General features: G+C 35.3%; 1 protein-coding gene across 2 annotated transcripts in view; it reads left to right on the top strand.

The window, feature by feature from the left end:
* DCAF17 (DDB1 and CUL4 associated factor 17) overlaps positions 1 to 19,694 on the top strand; it is a 38,045-nt gene extending 18,351 nt beyond the window's left edge. For both annotated transcript variants that reach the window (XM_074215723.1, XM_074215722.1), the window contains exons 10-15: positions 7,789 to 7,931; positions 9,522 to 9,631; positions 11,360 to 11,444; positions 12,427 to 12,510; positions 14,833 to 14,988; positions 16,316 to 19,694. In XM_074215723.1, coding sequence (XP_074071824.1) covers positions 7,789 to 7,931; positions 9,522 to 9,631; positions 11,360 to 11,444; positions 12,427 to 12,510; positions 14,833 to 14,988; positions 16,316 to 16,459 — 722 coding nt within the window. In that variant the 3' untranslated portion in view covers positions 16,460 to 19,694. The remainder of the gene's footprint in view (positions 1 to 7,788; positions 7,932 to 9,521; positions 9,632 to 11,359; positions 11,445 to 12,426; positions 12,511 to 14,832; positions 14,989 to 16,315) is intronic.
* The last annotated feature ends 228 nt before the right edge of the window (positions 19,695 to 19,922 follow it).

The following is a 19,922-nucleotide window of genomic DNA, read 5'->3' as shown; positions in this document are numbered from 1 at the left end:
TGTCCCCCATGCCTAGAATCTCTCTCTCTCTCTCTCTCTCTCTCTCTCTCTCTCTCTCTCTCTCTCTCTCTCTTTAGGTTTTTGCAAGGCAATGGGGTTAAATGGCTTGCCCAAAGCCACACAGCCAGGTGATTGTTAAGTGTCTGAGGCCAGATTTGAACTCCGGTACTCCTGACTCCAGGACTGGTGTTCTATCCACTGTGCCACCTAGCCGCCCTGAATCTCCTTCTTCATAGCTATCTCCTAGCCTTCTTGACTTCCTCCAAGTCTCAGCTAAACTCTCACCTTCTGCTTGAAACATTTCCTGAGTCTGTCCCCAGTTTGTGCTTTAATTTAGTTTATAATTGTTTAAGTGTTTTCTTCCCCATTAAACTGACAACTTAAATTCAAACTTATTATCAAGTCTCCTGCCCCCAAGACCAACCTGCATATTTCACTATACCAGAGAATATACAAAAATGATTACCTGATAAATAATTTGTGCACTTGTAACATCTCTTTTTTGGGTAAAATCTTGAGATGTTTGAGAGTGGGGTCTATCTTTGGGGGGGGGGGCTTTCTTTTTATTCCAGGTACAGGAATAATGAGAAAGCTAAACTTAAGATTGTAGTGAGAGAAGGAATTTTAGTTTGGTTTTAGAACAGTTTCAAGTGATAGGGAGGTCTATGGCATCACAACTCCACTGGTGGCTAAAATATGGTAATGATAGATCATAAAATTATAAATTTAAAGCTAGAAGGTCTCTCATTTTACAGATATGGAAACTGAGGCCCAGGAAGATTAAGTGACTTTATCCAGGGTCACATATTGAATAAGTATTGAAGTTAAGTTTGAACCAAGATTTTCCTATCTCTAAGTCTGCTGATTATCCACTATGCCATACTGTCTCAATAGAGGTTAACAAAATTTTTGAACTTTAAGGGAGAGTATTCAAAAGATCATCTATATGAATGTTTATATCTCTGATGAAGATGACAGGGGAAGGAATGGAGATCATGACTGAGCCAAGTATTATAGTCATTGAGGAAGATGATATTCATGCTAATTTAGAAGTTTGAATTCAGTTCAAACTTCATGAAATCCATAATTTTTTTTATCAGGGAGCACTTTTTTCCATTATTCCTCTTCTAATTCTGTGCCCCAAACACTGGACCTACATGAACTTAATCATGAAGACTTCTAAAGTCACAAATTTATTCACCTGTTATACTATCATTCAAGGTTTACTGTGAGAAACTCTCTGAATGTTATTATCATTCAATCATTAGATATTTATTACGAGCTTACTATAATACTGGGGATACAAAAAAGGCAAAAGAAATCTTGTCTTTGCCTCCAGGGAGCTCACAATCTTATGGGGGTGATAACAAGCAAACAAATATATATACAGACAAACCTCATACAGGACAAATAGGAAATAAGAGAAATAAGGCACTAGAATTAAGAAGAGCTAGAAAAGGCTTCATATAGATGGAATTTTTGTGGCAATTTCAAGGAAACCCATAAGTGGAGTTGAGGAGGAAGTTTTCCGAGCATGGTGAACGTACATGTTGGGTAGTTAGGTAGAAGACTGAATTATGAAGGGCTTTGAGTGACAAATAGAATTTTGTATTTAATCCTGGAGACAATAGGGAGCCACTGGAATTTATTAATGGAGTAGGATGCATTATTAGTCCTTCATTCTCAAAGAGACCCATGGCTTCAGGAAGGTGATGTCTTGCCTTGCAAAGGAATTGTATTTAAGTGAGACAAAACCGTGTGAAGTCATCAGTCTCTCTTTCTCTCTGTCTTCTCCAGAGTCATCAGAGTCTAGTGATAAGAAATGGGTCAAGATGACTGATAGCCCTTCTGGGGAATGGGGAGGATTACATGGTCAGAGTTGCACTTTAGGAAATTACTTTGGTGACTGGAAGATGAACTGCAGGGAGGAGGGTGGCTGACCCACCAGTAGGCTATTATAGTAGTCCAGATATAAGGTGATGAGGACCTACCCAGGGTAGTGACAATGTCAAAGGAGAGAAGAGGTTGTATTCAAGAGATGTTTCAAAGGTGAAATTGTGGAGGATGAGAGATGTTGAGAAGTTAAGGATGATACTTTTCATTGTGAGCCTGAGAGACTGGAAGGATGGTGGTATATTCTACAGTAAGAGGGAAGGTAGGAAGGAAAGCAGGTCTGGGACAAAGATAATGAGTTCAAACTTGGAGATGTTACATCAAGGTTTTGGTTTTTTTTTTACTATCATCCAGGTAGAGAAATATCTGAAAGGCAGTTGGGTATGCAGTATTGGAGGTCAGCAGAGAGGTTAGGGAAAGGATAGGGAGATTTGAAAATCATTACCATAGATGGTCATTAAATCCTTGAAAGCTGATGAGATCATCAAGTGAAGTAGTATAGAGAAGAAGGCTTATCTAGACATCTAGAGTTAGAAGGTATGATCTGGAGGAGGATCTAGCAAAGGAGACTCTGGGTTGCCAAAAAATGTGAATAAGAGGTTTCTACAAATATTACAACTATCTGAGATTTCTCTTTTCCAGGCTTACTATTTGTTTCCATCAGTCAGTCACATGTGGCATGAACACAGTACTTTTCTTCATCACTGTTGCCTTCCTCTACATACTCTTCTGTTTGTCCTTCCTAAAATGTGGCACTTAGAAGTGACCACAGTACTCTAGTTGTGACTTACTAGGGCAGAATACAGAGAGATTGTATCCTCATTCCCAAATGCAGTGTGCAAGGGGGCGGCTAGGTGGCATAGTGGATAAAGCACCGGCCCTGGAGTCAGGAGTTACCTGGGTTCAAATCCAGTCTCAGACACTTAATAATTACCTAGCTGTGTGGCCTTAGGCAAGCCACTTAACCCCCTTTGCCTTACAAAAAAAAAAAAGATGCCAAATGCTGTGTCCATGTCAATACTTCTATGATTACAATAGTTTTCTTCTTTGTCCTATTCATGTTGAACTCTATAGTACCCTAAAATTCAAAATCTTTTTCAAATTTATCAGGGAGCACTTTCTTCCATTATTCCTCTTCTGATTCTGTGCTCCAAACACTGGACCTACATGAACTTGATCATGAAGACTTCTAAAGTCACAAATTTATTCACCTGTTATACTATCATTCAAGGTTTACTGTGAGAAACTCTGTGGACCTCCCCATTTTACATTTGTGAAGTTGATTTTTTAAACCCAAATTTAAGACTAAATTTTTTTAAATTTAATTTCCTCTTTTATTTCACCCTGTGATCTATAGACTGTTGAGATATTTTGGCATCTCAACTCCTCTCATTCAACATATTAGTTATCACAGTCAGTTTGGTAACATCTGGAGATTTGATAACCATACAGTGTGAAAAATAAAATTGGGAGGAAGAAATATCTTACCAAAAACACTACAGACTCAGACCACTGATAAAACCAGGAAAAATTTTGATTTACATTCTTGAGAATATTCTTTAGGTATCTCAAAAGGGGAGGGTGGTGCACCCACAGCTTGGAAAGAGTGAATCTTTTAAATTCTACTCCCTATCACAAAGGTCCCTTCTTCTACTGCTCATTGGATGCATAGTTAGGAGTTTGCAATCTTTCTGGTCTGCCTAAAACATACTTCCCCTTGATATGTTCCCCCGCCCTGATCATACATCTCATGCATAATTAAATGAACTAATTGCAATATTCATAAACCTATTAAGCATATGAGATTACTGATACAGCTTCTCCAATCTATGTTTAACCTAAGAAATGGCTTACATTGGTTAACTGGCCTTCACTAACTTTTATCTACTCATGAAAATATTTCTAGATATTACTTTCTTTGAATCTTACTCTTGTTGAATTTTACTCTTGTCTCTTCTTGTGCTCATTCTGCTTATTCTTTCTGGTGAAACCAAAAACCTTTCATCTAATTTTTACATGCAAAAGACCCCTTTATCCAAGACCTTGATTAAAAGGTTAAGCAGCACAGGGCCATTGCACAGGAGATCTTCCAAGTTGCTATCAGATCATTAATGACTATTCTTTGGGTCCAGCCTTTAAAGCTTTTTGAAATTTTCCCCAAGAATAGCATGAGATGTTTTGTTTTGTTTTTTCCTTTAGTTCTGATTCTTTCACAACATGACTAATATGGTCATATGTTAAACATGTTTATACATGTGTAACCTATATCAGATTACTCTTCATCATGGGAAGGAGGAAGGAAGAGAGGGAGGTAAAAAAATGTGAGGCCCAAAAGCTTACAAAAAGATGAGCGTTGAAAACTATCATTGCTTGTAATTGAGAAAAATAAATAAAATGACATTCAAAAAAAATAAAAGAATAGCATGAGAGAGGTTAAGTCAATATGATCTCTTTTTTTTAGGGTGTTTTTTTTTTTTTTGCAAGGCAAATGGGGTTAAGTGGCTTGCCCAAGGCCACACAGCTAGGTCATTATTAAGTGTCTGAGATTGGATTTGAACTCAGGTACTCCTGACTCCAAGGCCGGTGCTTTATCCACTTCGCCACCTAGCTGCCCCTATATGATCTCTTCTTAATGAAGCCATTCAGGTTTAACTTCAGGCTCAACCCTTGGATTTTATGGAAGAGTTAAAATCACTAGTTTATTAAAAAATAGACTTCTAGGAGGCAGTGGCAATGAGACATTATACCAAAATATTCTTCTAGAAAATGTGAAAAGCTTAGAAAAGAAAAAACTCAATGTTTGTCAAATCAAGAGAAAACACATGAGACCAAAAGCAGTATGTTGGTGTTCCAGGAGCTCTTTCATCTTTGATTCATTCATCTGAGGAAAACAAGAGTAATTGAGGCAGCATAATTTAATGGAAAAAAGATTTTTAGAATCAGGGAATTGAGTCTAGCACTGCCATATAATCTCCTAGATTCAATTTCCTCAGCTGTCAAATGTGGCTAATAATATATGCACTAACTTTCCCCTCAGGAGGGGAGATTGAGGAAAATGATTTATAAATTTTAAAGCATTCTGGGATATTATTATTGTTATCATATTTAAGGTTTTAAATATTTTTAAATTGTATAACCTAAAACATTTCTTTTAGATCAATTTTCCAGATTTGAGTAGTAGTAATTAACACATTTATCTTTTCTTTAAAAAATGCATTTTGATACTTTTTTTAAAAAAATATTACTGACATTGTCACCCTTCAAATAGAACCTCTCTTGTAAGATGTCTATTTCACTGCAAACCTTAGAGGCTGGGCAGCTAGGTGGCGTAGTGGATAAAGCACCGGCCTTGGAGTCAGGAGTACCTGAGTTCAAATCCAGTCTCAGACACTTAATAATGACCTAGCTGTGTGGCCTTGGGCAAGCCACTTAACCCCATTTGCCTTGCAAAAAAACCTTAGAGGCTATTACTTCTCTGCCAAGAGGTTGCTGGAATCAAAATTGATCTAATTCTCCAATCAACTCTGAAACCTCATTTCTTTTACTGTTTGCCTTAACCTTGTAGCACTCTTGCCTTTGAGAGACAAGGTTTCTATTGTGTAACTTATAACCCTTTTTTTTTTTTTTGCTCCATTAGGTTGTTAACCTCAGCTTAGAACCCAGCTTTTTAAAACTGAGGTTTTTATTTTTAACTGTTAAGTATCCAGTTACTAGAGGAATTGAGCCTACTGCTACTGTAATAACCCAAGTAAATATACTCATGTAATATGAAGCCTTGCTTAAATTTTATCTCCCAGACAAAATTACATACAAATAAGAATAGTTCATAAACTCAAAAAACTTGTAAGGGAAACATTTTGAAGATGGAGGGGGAAAAAGATAAAGTGAAATCACTCCTAAACTCATAAAATTTTTCTCCTTTCAGAATTTTTTTAGTAATTATATTTTATTTATTTTAAAATGAGAAATTTATTTTTTTATTTATTTTTTATTTTTTTATTTATTAATTAATTTATTTTATTGAAGATATTATTTGAGTTTTACAATTTTCCCCCCAATCTTACTTCCCTCCCCCACCCCACCCCACCCCCACGGAAAGAAATCTGTCAGTCTTTACTTTGTTTCTATGTCGTACATTGATCCAAATTAAGTGTGATGAGAGAGAAATCATATTCTTAAGGAAGAGACAAGTAGTCTAAGAGATAACAAGATCAGACAATAAGATATCTGTTTTTTTCTAAATTAAAGGAAATAGTCCTTGAACTTTGTTTCTTTTACCTTGTAAAACTTAATATTATATGGCTTAAAATAAAACAATAGAATTAGATATGAAGTTTATTCTTATTAAGTTTTACCAAGAAGCCTGTAGGTGTAGGCCATTGTGGAAATAATCACCCCAAACTGAGGGAGACTGGAGTATTTTGTACATTAAAAAAAGAAAAGGAAATCATCAAATCTCCTGGGAGGTCAGTCTATTAGGTTGTACAATTTCTCATCCTTATACAATGTTATCTTGTCTAAAGTAAAATGCATAGTTATCTCTTTCCTTGATTAAAGTATAAAGAAGGCTGGACAAGTTTCCAGCTTTCTAGTCATTTTTGAGTTTGTAATTAACATATGGAGAGATAACCTTCCATTTCTTATAGCATTAAGAAATCAGACTTTTTAACCAAGAATATGTTTGAAAACTTATTAAATTTTAACAATTTTCATTCTGATGTAGTTTATGCAAATAATTTTTAAAGATGAGATAACTGGGAGACTGTCTTCCATCCAAAGTATATTTGGTATATTTCCTTTTAGCTTTCTCTTTTGTTATCAATAGACCCCCTTTCCAAATTATGCTTTATTGTTTATTCATGACTTCATTGTAGTTTTATTACTTTTTTCCCATAGATGTCTAGATTCCTTTGGTGTAGGGGAATTCCTTGACAATAAACCTAGAAGACAGCTAAACTAGGTGACTCAGTTTATATAGTATTGACTTTGGAGTCAAGAAAACTTCAATTTAAATTCTGCTTCAGACCCTTACAGATTGTATGTTGGGGGACAAGTCACTCATCATCTTTTCTCATATGTTATAGTAGAATAATGGTGCTGATCTCTTATGGCAGGATCTCTTATGGCAGTTGTTGATGAAGGAACTTGTATAACTTGCTTTGCCAACCTTAAAGCCCTACATAATTTTTGCCTATAGAAATGGTCAACCAGGGGGTGGCTAGGTGGCACAGTGGATAAAGCACCAGCCTTGGGTTCAAATCCAGTCTCAGACACTTAATAATTACCTAGCTGTGTGGCCTTGGGCGAGCCACTTAACCCCATTTGCCTTGCAAAAACCTAAAAAAGAAAGAAATGGTTAACCTCTTCTACAAATGCATAGAAATTACTTTTCTGTAATCTGTTGGTCAACCTCTTCTACAAATGTATAGAGATTACTTTTTGATCATCTATCATTACTTTTCTGGGGCAGGGGTTTTAAAGTTATGGTCTTGAACTGATTTAATATTTCACTTAACTGTGTAGGTAGAATTGATGTCTTTTGTAGTCCTCAGTATTTCAGTTTATTCATTTAAAAACCTTATTCTCAGAAGGGAGTTCATAGGCTTCATCAGAGTAACAAGAGTCCTTGGCACATAAAAAAGGTGAAGAACCCTGTTTTAAAAGGGTTGACAGGGGCACTGAGAGGGTCATCCACCTATTTATGTCAGAGTTGGGCCCTGTGCTTGGGTCTTTCTGATTCCAAGGCCTATTCTTCTTCCACTCTGCCTCTTGTTTATCTTAATAGAACTTTATAAGAGCTTCAATCAATATAAAGTTAAAAGCTCCAGATGGTCTTAAAAAAAAACCCATCCTAAAGGATGAAATAATAACTTTCTTGTTGTCCTATTTTTATAGATACTCCTCCGTTGCTCTTTGAAGTATCTTCCCTGGAGAACACATTTCAGATTGGAGGCTATCCTTGGCACTACATCATTACCCCTAACAAGAAGAAGCAAAAAGGCGTCTTCCATGTTTGTGCACTCAAAGATCATTCCTTGGTACTGATTGACTTATTTTGTCCCACCTTCCTAGAAGAGACCAGGATCTGAATTCTTCCTGGCGGGTGCCCATAGTTGCCATATATACATTCCTGAAAATCATTTCTTGCCACTCCAAGCCCTGCTCAACCTTTTATCTGCTCAATAATCTCTCAGCAAAGAACATAGGGGCTGACACCTGAGGTTTCTTCATGATAACCCTGGCATGAGCAGCAGATTGGGAGGAGAGACAGTGTGAGGCCTTTTGTTTCTTGCTTCCCAGAGCAGAATAGTTCTTTGCATTTTTAAGAAGAAATTTTTTTAAAAGCAAGCAGTTTCTAAAGGAAACATACTTACTTCTTGGATTTATTCTTTTAAAAATGATTCAGCTAGAATCTGTTGTGTTTTTTCTCCCCTCCCCCTTCCTTCCACATGACATCAATACTGTAGTAAGTTGTTTTTATTTCCAGAACCTTTTTGATATTTTATGACTTCTACCCAGGACTCATTGTTCTTCATACTTTTTAGTCTTCAAGAATTTTTATTCACACATTAGACAGTAACTTTGGAAAAATATTGTTTATTTTACACATGAGAATATGAGAACAGTTAAACATCTTAGGTAAAGCCACAGAAATTAACTGGTGCCCAGTTGGGCTTGATTCCAGGCATTTCTGGCTCAAGAGGGGGCAAGGGGGGAGGCATGTTTATATGAAGGATACCTACTCTTGGGTAAGGGTATATAATAGGAGGAAGTATTTTCAGAAAGTATTATGTGGGCCTCAACTAGAGCTGAGTGACCAGTGTTACCTGATATTTAGTTTGGATAATAATAATAACTATCATCATAATAACTGCTGAGAGGCAACCTAACACAGTGGAAAGGAAGCCAACCTTTGAGTCAGAAAGACCTGTGTTCCAGTCCCACATCTGATACATACTTGGTTTACAAAGGGCAAGACACATTTTACCTTAGTATCCCAGGTAACTACAGACTATAAATTCTGGAGCAGATGCTAATTGCTGGTAGGTGCAGTGGAGGAAAAAGAATTATCATTTAGATAACACTTTGAGGCTTGGTAAAGCACTGTGTGTGTGTGTGTGTGTGTGTGTGTGTGTGTGTGTGTGTGTGTATAGTATCCCATTTGGTTTCTCTTTTTGTATGTAATGCAATTTTCTAATGTTACCAGTAGTTTATTTTTATAAGTTCTGAAAACCTTCATGTTGTACTGTACCTCAGTGAAAAATGTACAGGATTTCATTCTTGTTCTTGTTCTTCTTTTTCACCTATTTTCTACTTGCTTGAAATGTTTTTACTTAGTATGTGAAATATGTATGACTACAGACCCAATAATCTGGAATTTCTCCAGTTGGGTTGTTTTTTGGTTTTTTGGTTTTTTTCTACAATTTGTATCCAACATTAATCCTGATTTGACCAACAGTGTCCCTTCTTTTCCATGTGTATAAGAACTCATTATTTAATGAATGGCAGTTGGATGTCTAGATTTTGACTAGATGTTAGTTGATCTGTGAGTGGGTACATGAAGATAATTGTGAAGAGATTCTGTAATTTATTGCTTTTCCCCCTAATTTCCCCTCTTTCAATTTTAGGCAAAAAATGGAATACAAGAAATGAACTGTTGTTCACTAGAATCTGATTGGATATATTTTCATCCTGATGCCTCTGGGAGAATAGTTCATGTGGGTCCAAATCAGATCAAGTAAGTATTGTCTTTAGTCATTACAGAGTTATAAAGATAGCTTTCATAGCATTTATTGGCATCTCTGTTTTTTATGAGGTAGCTAGAAATAATTAGAATTGGTGTTATGCTAACTGGCATTCTCTAGAGACAGACCTTGGGAAAATTTGAGTTTATTTCTTCAGCCTTCCTCTTTTTCAACCCATTTTGTAAATGTTTGAACAAAACATTGTAAATGTTTGACTCCTCCTCCTCCTTTTCAGTTGCCTTTTATGTATGATCTTCCCCATTAGAATGTAAGTTCCTTGAGGAGAAAAATCATGTTTCTTTTTGTTTGTATTTGTAGTCCCCAGACTTAGTATAGTATCTAACATAGAAATACTTTTCCTTGTTTTCTCCTTTTTCTTAATAAAAGCCTGCTTTGTTTTCTCTTTGTAAATAAGAACTTGTAAGGGAGGAATATTAACTATGCCTCTCTCTAACAGATTAATAGCAACTAGTTGCATTGTGCTAAAGAGATAAAATAAACAAATATGATTTTACTTTATAACTGGAAAGGAAAGGGCATATTGGCTCAAGGAGAGAATACTCTTGGAGAGGATTCTTTTCAATTATGTCCTCTTGCTTTCTGGGCTCAAAACACTCTACTCAAAGCTTTAAAATGTGTAACTATCTGACTACTTCTCTCTGGAAAGGAAAAATGTCCCTACCTTTAAATAGATTGAAATAAAGAGAGGAAACAAACTCATGCTGCTTGCTTGTTCCTATTCCATATCTTTAGGCTAACTTCACTGTCTCTGTCTCCTAAAAGATGAAAAAAAAATTGCAATAGGAAAAACATTAGAGTAATGAGCTTTTCTCCCTCTTTTCTTTCTCACTGACCACACTGGGACCCCCTGAAATACATTACCTCATATAAAATGTACCTCTTTATTTTTTGCCATCAATTTATTTGAAAGTAGTTTGTGAGATGAAGATACATAAAACCCATGAAGGTCATAAGTCTTCTAGGCTTTAAAAAAGCTACCAGTAATTAAAATGTGATTGGTTAGGTTGGTCATGGTAGTAGTAGTAATCATTATCATTATCATCATCATGATAAAAATAATTAATAACTAATAACATTGTTGTTTATGTTACTATCAGTTCTATTTGTGGATCTGTTTACACTCAGAAAACGTAAATGGCAAAATTCTAGGCTAACTAACCCCAGGGGAAAAAAGCAATGAGTAAGTTAGTTACAATTTAATCATTGTCCTTTCACTTTGACATAAAGTTTTTTTTTTAAAAAGCCCTCTAATTCAATTTGGTTACTTTTTCAGTCATGTTTTAAACTTAATCTCTTAGTGTTATTCCTACAGATATCATTTTATCTACAAATCCCTAAGAAATAAATTCACAAAAATTCTTTACAGTGGTTATTATCAAAGCAAGAAATCTTAAGACAAAATGAAAATAATACAGTTTTCAGAGTAAATTTTCTCCATCTCAGTTTGGCAAATTCTTCAATTATGTTCACTATTATTGTATTTTCCAAATATTTCAGTAGCACTTCCTTCTTTAATTCCTTCCTTTATTTAGTATTTGTTAGACTTTGAAAAATATCAAAAGGGGACCCCCTGAATATATCTGTGTGATTGTATTACAGAAGGAACCAGGAGAAAACACTATATGCATGTTTTGCTGTGATAAATTGATTTTGATACTTGGATAGGGACTTAGAAACTTAATTCTTTTTTTCCTTTTCAGAATTTTGAAGCTTAAAGAAATAGAAGATCAGAGCCAGCATCAGGTTTCAGAAGATTTTGTCATTGTTGCTGACAGAGAGGAAAATGTAAGGCAATAATAAAAAAATTCTTTGTGAAATATTGTATCATTATATGCTTATGAATGTGACCAAAAAGATCAGGAAATGGCTTGTAGACCTTTCCATACTAGTTGCTAGAATAATCTGTCCTTTGAATTTTAGACGTAAATTTTTAGTATATGCACAGTTATAATTTAAAGGTAATTATTGGGTGTTTATCTTTTATTTGTTATTTTCTGGGGGTTTTTGTTTTCATTGCTAAATCTCTACCCTTCATCTCCTATTGTTATTTTTTTCTTTTGGGTTGACTCAGAGCCAGATAGTTAGGTCTGACCCCAGAATCCCCTGTTCCTTTCAATTATCATACACCCTTAAGTGGTGTTTGGGGAATTTACAGATAGAAGTAAAATGCCTCAAAATGGTTACACTGTACCTATATCATACTAGACCAGTGACCAAGGACCCTAGGTTCCCTGAGGCCTTTTTAGGGTGTCTGTGAGGTCAAAATGTTTTAATAATAATAATAATAATAATAACAACAACATTTCAGTTTCTAATATGGTAGATAGCTATACCAATATCTGTATTGGTATTTATAACATAAATCAAACTAAAGCTTTTTGGGGGGATCCTCAATGATTTTAAGAGTATAAAGGACTTCTGAAGACCAAAAAGTTTGAGAGCCATTATGACAACTAATGAATTAAGAAAAAGAGAGCATGAAGAATATGTGTGACCCCTTTTCTTGTGCTAGTTGTCCCTTGATGGCAATGAATTTTATGCCAAAAAAAGAAAAACATTTGTAAACTCTTGGATTATTAACTTTTTCATATTGAGTATATGAATGGAAAAAAATGAATTCTATATTTTGTTGATTGAAGACATTGTTGCTTGCTGAATACAATGTGGAAATATGAGTTCATTTTTCTAAATGAAGGTTGTTATAGTTATCTATTTAGTGTATATGTCTAAAGTCTGTCATATCTGTTTTTTTTCTCTGAAATCTTAGACCAAAAGCTTATTAACTGTTACAGCTTCTGGACGAGTGGTGAAAAAACGGTTTAATCTGTTGGATGATGATCCAGAACAAGAGGTAGGAATTTAACCATAAATGATGAATGGAACTAGTTTGTAGTGACATATTGGTTTTATAAATAACATGCATGTCCCTGGTATAATACACCAAGGCTGACCAGGTCAGGCTGGTACCTTAGATTCAGGATTGGTATAAAATGAGGCACTAGTAGTCCATTTCACAGTTAGCAAAACAACGTAGCCATTTTCAGAGCAAAGAAAGGGTATTTTGTGGAAAAGACAGCATTGACTTATTTTAGCACAGCATCCCTTTCTCTGTGTTGCCTGTGGTAGTCCAGCAGTTAAATCTCAGGACAATCTTATGGAACTCCTTTTGGCATTTTTTATATTTGATGGTACTTTCATGTGACCAAGAAGCGCATCAACAGAAACCTAACCTTGAGCCAATAAAATCTCAAAGACAGGTTTAGTACTTTTGAAGGAAAAGAGACTGGGAAATATTTTTTCTGCCACACCTGAGAAAATCTGAAAGGGTTCTAGGAAAATCAAGAAGGATCTAAATTGGAATCTGCTGATTTAGTATAATTTGCTTTACTGTTTTCTTGTTTTACTTACTTATTGTAAACACAGTGATGGCAACAGTATGGGATAAGGTTGTCTTTTTAGGTCAGCCTAGTCTCTGGCTTGAATTTAGCATTGTTGATTAATACTTTTTAATTCTTTTTCCTTAAAGACCTGTTTAAATTGCTTTTCAAGTCTATTTCTAGCTGATGAAGCAAACTAAAGGTTTTGCATAAATCCAAATGACATAAGTGGAAGAAATGACTAATCCTTCTACCAACAGAAGCAAAATGGAAGAAACCTCTCAGGAGGGAAGAATGAGCCAACATGATCAAGAGGAAGTTGAATTTTGCTAAATTTAAATTCTGACACAAATTCAAAAATCAATTGTCCAAATAGAAAACTAGTTTGAATCATCCAAAAGGAATTTAAGTTGACTTCAAGGGGTTTTAGTTAACTTCAAGCTCAGTACTGGCCAACAATGTCAAAGAGCTGCCAGAAAAACTAATGCAGTCTTAAGCTACATAAATGGTAGGGTGTACCTATGAAAGGAATTAATATTCTAGTGTTTTCTGCACTGGTCTGATCAAATCTGGAGCAATATATGCAGTTCTACATACTATATTTTAAGAGGGACCTTAGGGGCAGCTAAGTGGCATAGTAGATAAAGCACCGGCCTTGGAGTCAGGAGTACCTGGATTCAAATCCGGTCTTAGACACTTAATAATTACCTAGCTGTGTGGCCTTGGGCAAGCCACTTAATCCCATTTGCCCTGCAAAAACCAAAAAAAAAAGAGGGACCTTGACAAACTAGGATTAGTACAGTGTAGTGAAAAGTATAGAAACGAAGTTATACAAGAAACAGTTGAAAGAATTAGAGTGGTTTTACAAGGGGAAAATGAGGAGAGGAAGCACATACCTGGCTTTAAATAATCAAAGGACTATCTTATAAAAAGGGAATTGGTTTTATTTGATACAACAGAAGCAGGACCAGTGAGTAGAGAAAAAAAATATGTGTACATTATCTTTTCTAAAATACATACATGTATGTGTTGCTTACTGTAAGATATAACTTTCTAACTAAGCTACTAAAAAAAATGGAATTGGGTGGCTTTATAGCCACCTAATTTGTCATCCTTCATCAATAACTGAACAAAGGGAGTTTGCCGGACAAAAGAAGAGATAGTCACGGACCTTCATGTTACAGTGGGGTTTAATAGTATTAAAATGAGGTTTGGTTATTACATACTAATATTTTCTACTATTAGCGTAAATGGATGTTACTGGGTACAGTGTTAAGTAGGCCATGTCAATAGTGAATATATAGGATTTTCACATGATTCCAGGAGCCTGAATGATGATCCATAGATGTTAATGTATTTACATGTGGAATGAACCTTTAGAGCATTTTCATCTGTTTACGGGAATTGACCTCAGTGTATATTTAAGCCAATTAATGATTAAAGTAATCAATGACAAGATAAGGAAAACTGCTAGATACCACTGCCAAAATATTGGGGTATATGTAAATTACTCTGTTACTTCCGTCCCTAGCTTGCTAATACTTAACATGCTTTCAATACAGAAAAATTATTTTCTGGTTGAAATGCTACTTAACTATTAAAGATCTTGTAATTTTAATATTTTCCTTAGTGTAGGAATAGGCATGCCAGGATATCGTACCTCTTTCTCCCTCCTGCCTGTCCTTCCTCCTTGTTTTTCATACGAAATAGAATATTTTAAGCATAAGATTACATTTAAATAACTAGAGTTACTTTTCTTCCTTCCCCACCATCCATCCCCCTTCTGCCACATCAAGACTTTCAAAATTGTGGACTATGAAGATGAGTTGGATTTACTCTCTGTGGTGGCAGTTACTCAGTTGGACACTGAGGGGAAAGCTCACCTGGATTTCCACTGTAATGAACATGGAACATTACTCAAGAGTATTCCATTAGTGGAGTCATGGGATGTGGTGAGTAAAAACCCACTAAAGCCAAGCCTTGGAGACTCTAATCTAACATTTATGGCAGGGTGTGTCTGTCACTGTCCTGCATTTAGACTAGACTCTCTACAGCTACTAATGAAAACATGAACAGGAGCTAAAATCCTGCAAGAAGATTATAATGAATACCTTTTCCCCAGCAGGGGACCCACTCCTCAAGGGAGAGTCATATTTTTCCCCCCTCACTTAACATGCTTTTCTGGTCCCTCTTATTATCTATATAATTGTCTTTTCTCTGTTCTCCATTGTTTGGTTTCATTTAAAACAGTAACATCTTGAGGCAGGGACTTTGACCATCTCTATCTTCTATTTGATGGCTTTCTTGTGGTGGTGATTTCTGCTTCTGTGAAGGTCGAAAACAATGTCCTTTTCCCTACGTCTTGGTTACCGCTAAATACATATTTGAATAGCAACTTATAATAGAACAAATATTTCACTCTAATTCAGAAAGCTCTGAGTTTGAGTTCTGGTTTCACCAGTTAGTAGCTGTTTGACCCTTTAACAGTTTGAAGTTTTTATTTCCTCATCCCTGAAATGGAAATAAAATCTTCCTTGTTTACCTCATAGGATTGTTTTAAGAATGAAATAGTATAATTTACACATAAACTTCATAAACTCATTATCCTTACCACATCACCCCTTTCCCCATTATGATTTCACTATTTCACAGGTCAGCATAAGAAATTAAGTGGCGGGGGCAGCTAGGTGGCGTAGTGGATAAAGCACTGGCCTCAGAGTCAGGAGTACCTGGGTTCAAATCCAGTCTCAGACACTTAATAATTACCTAGCTGTGTGGCCTTGGGCAAGCCACTTAACCCCATTTGCCTTGCAAAAACCTTAAAAAAAAAAAGAAAGAAAGAAATTAAGTGGGAATTTTTTGGAAGTGTTGCAGAAACTGCAGATAGCATGCAAAAGTCAGCAGATGACAAAGAATGTTTAGAAACTCAGAAATGCATAAAATATATGTATAGTAGTATATAATATCAACATATTTTATCTTTTAATGCCATAATAATTCAGCCTTTTTCTAACAAGAAAGGGCCAAAAATTTTTACATCAATTTTCCAGATATCAAGGCATTGCATCCCTACCTCCCAAGATGTAGAATGAGTAGTTACCTATAATGTGTAATAAATGCTTGTATGAATACTTGTTTGGATTCAGTTGTTAGATATATAATTACATTTGGCATTCTGTTCTGTTGAGATTTTAATGGAAAGATATTTTGTGGTCCTTTGAAAGTAAATATGATTATGTCAAATGAAATTTTTATCCATGGTTGTTTTCTCAATTACAGACCTACAGCCATGAAGTTTACTTCGACAGAGACTTAGTTTTGCACATAGAACAGAAACCCAATAGAGTCTTCAGCTGCTATGTTTACCAGATGGTGTGTGGTGCTGATTTAGAAGAAGAAGAAGGAAACATGAGCAATTGTTAAAAAAAAAAAACAAAAAAAAAACAGATTATGGTTATAATGGGGACAAAGATAATGATGATGATGTGGTAAGGAAACTTTTGACAAAACACTGAGCTATGAGTAGGCCCAGACTTGGGCTAAAAGTTCTAGCTAACTTGCATTTTGAGCCTAGTTTTATTCTTTGCTTGGTGACCGCTATAGGAAAGAATATCTATAGCAGAAAGAAATGCTGTACCTCTCCAAGCTCTCAAACATGCCACTTACCATTCCAGCATTTCTTATACTACTTCATTGCCACAGTCCAGAAGAAAGCAGTCAGATGCTTTCTGGAATTTTTGCCATCTGCAGAGTTAAATCCCTAATGATTTCTGAAAAGGTCTTATAGAGAAAGTCTAACAAAGTTCTTAGTGACAAAAAAACTATGTACCCCAGCCTCTTCTCTAATGCCCCCCCTCCCCGAATAAGCAAACTACTGAAATGATAGAGGATACCTCTTCTAACCTCTGTGCCCTGAGAATGGGGAGGTTAAGAGTTATGGGTAAAAACTTATTTTTGAGCCAAAAATGCCTGTTAATCAGAATTTTTTTTAAGTGGGGGTTTTGTTTTGTTTTGTGTGTGTGTGTGTGTGTGTGTGTGTGTGTGTGTGTGTGTGTGTGTGTGTGTGTGTGTGTTATAGGAGCTGTATTTGTATACATTATCAGGATTAGGTGCTATCTCCCTTACACATTTGTTGTAGTATTTTGTATCCCAAAGGATGCTGGTTATTTGCATCATCTGATCTGACAGGTGTTGTAATAAACCTGGATTTGGAAAAATAGGGTCTCTTTGTTTCTGATCATAAAACTAAGTTTAATTTTGATGAACACATTGTATAATGTTGCTGTCACAGATAGACCTGGGCTCTCCTCACATTTGGTGGGTTATTTCTCTGCTCTCATTTTGTCTGAACCCTTTTATAAACAACTGCTTCATGGTGATCCAGTGGTGTAGCTATGCCCTTCATATTGACAGCATTTTTTACTTCAGATGTTGTATGTGAAAAGACTAGGAATTATCACAGCTGATCGAATAAGTTCCTTAATAGCTGAAGAGAATGAGTCTTCTAGACTGAGATAGTGGAGTTTTCATCCTTCTCCTGTCATAACAGATCTGAATTAGGTTCTTGAAAGTCACTGAAGACTCCTTTTTGTTCAGGATGTGCAATAAAAAGTCATCTAAGCAAAGGGAGGAGTTTTGTGTGGTTCCTGTTTCAGAGATCCAGTTGCTTGCCATCCACATGTTTAACACATTTTAGCTTCAAAGACCAATGCTGGAAAATACAGAATTGAAGGAAATAGCCAGGAGAATCGTAAACATATTCAAATACAGGAGGGTTTTGGTATGAGAGTTTAACTTTGGCATTTTAAATGAATATTCTTGTTCAGATTTAGCCTACTCTTATGATAAGAGACATCAATTTTTTAAATATATTTTTTCTACTCTACCTCATTAAATGTTTTTTCTTTGAAACTAATTGCATCTTTTTTTTATTTTTTATTTTTTGCAAGGCAATGGGGTTAAGAGACTTGCCTGAGGTCACATAGCTAAGTAGATATTAAGTCTCCAAGGTGGAATTTGAACTTAGGTCCTCCTGACTGTAGGACTAGTGCTCTATTCACTGTACCACTTAGCTTGCCCCAAGGGACATCAATTCTACCTTTAGAAATTTGGAAATAAAAACAAAATTTACAAGCATCTTTAGGACTAAGAAAAACAGGAGTCAAATTCTAGCTCAGTGGAGTAGGCAATAGAATTTGGAGGTTAAAAAAACAAAGCCAATTCCCATTATGAGAAAAAAAACACGTCTTTAATAGAAAAGGAAATAATTATCTGGCCTGTTTTGAAATTAGGAACAAGAAGAATAGAGTGAAAAAAATCTTTCTGGCTCCATGTATTATTGTAATATGTAATTGAAATAGAATGAGTAATTGTCTCCTGTGTAAATCTTACTTAATGAGATAAAAATTTATGCATATTATTGAATTGTTATGTTCCCCTGTATCTGCTAATTGAAACCATTCTTTACAAAGTGTGATATATATATATTATATATAATAACTTTTAATATAATAGCTTCTGAGGGACTCAGAACACTTCATAGACATACTTTTGTTAGTAGTGATAAGTCAAGATGTGTCTACTGTCTGCTAGGTGCTATCTGAAATACAATTAAATAAAATCTGTGCATCTAGGCACAGACCAGTGACTTGACAAGCAAAAAGTACAGCAAGAGGGAACAGGGTGAGACTATCTCCAAAGGAACGGCAAGTGCCAGATGCTAGGGAAAAAGAGATTAGAGTTTGGGATCTTCAAATCATATTCAAGGACAAAACTTTGATATGATCATAATCCTTTTCCCAAGAGTGTTTTCAGGATCCATCCACAGATGGCCTCAGAGTCTTTACTGAAATCAAATCAAGCCAAAAACCTTTATTTTTTTAAGCACCTAATGTATGTGTGAGGCACTGTACTCAGTGCTGGTGATACAAAGAAAAGACCAAAACTCAAAAAAAAAAAAAACCAGTGCCTGTTCTCAAGGACCTCAACTCAAATCTTTCCCTCAGCCGTGTTTAATTAAGTTTGTTTTGCAAAGAGTGTTTGGAAGAATTTGTGTGAACTTTTTGATTTGAAAAATGTTGGGTCATTAATCTGAAGAACATAGAATTATTGAGCTGGAAAAGACCATAAGAAGCCATTTTATAATCATTCCCTCATCTTTCAGAGGAAATATTTTTCTTGTATTCTTCACATCAATGTGTAACCAACTTTACCAAAAGTGAATTTTTTTCTCTTAGTTGAGTACTTTATACAATAGCCAACACCTATTTCCCCTTGTTCTGTCCTAAAATTGTAAATCTTTAGTTGATTTGAGATAAGCTAAGGCTAAGATAAATTGATATGTTACCTGTATAAAGTGTAAATAGTGCCTCCTGCTGGGTTCAGATCCTGGCTTGTGACACTAACACTACCAGTGTGACTTTGGGCAAGTTATTTATTCTCCTTGGTCCTCAGTTTCCTCTTCTGTAAAATGAGAAGATTGGACTATATATATGGCCTCTGAAGTCTCTTCCAGCTCTAAATCTATGATACTGTGATATACATATATGTATGCATATATATGTATAGCTATATGTTCTATAGTGGTATAAATAAAACCATATTTTAGTGAATATTATCATAATCTGATGTGAATATAATAAATTCTTTTGTTTGAAAAGGCTCGTGTGGTGATATATTAAGGAATCCCTATCCATTTAGCCAATCTGTTTAATGAAAATTTTGTCTTTGGTATTGTATTTATATAGTAATTGTATTTGAAGATCTGAAAGGTATTAAATGGTTTTAATAAAAAATTTTATATGTTTTTAAAAATTATGTCCGTTGTTGATTTGGGGGAGGATCCATAGATTTTGTGGAGCTTTTTTTGGCAGAGATCTTCCTTGCT

Source organism: Macrotis lagotis, chromosome 1 (assembly GCF_037893015.1).
Source record: "Macrotis lagotis isolate mMagLag1 chromosome 1, bilby.v1.9.chrom.fasta, whole genome shotgun sequence".
NCBI lineage: Eukaryota > Metazoa > Chordata > Mammalia > Peramelemorphia > Peramelidae > Macrotis > Macrotis lagotis.
The sequence above is the reverse complement of the archived record's forward strand: the minus strand, read 5'-3'. Positions and strand labels throughout refer to the sequence as shown.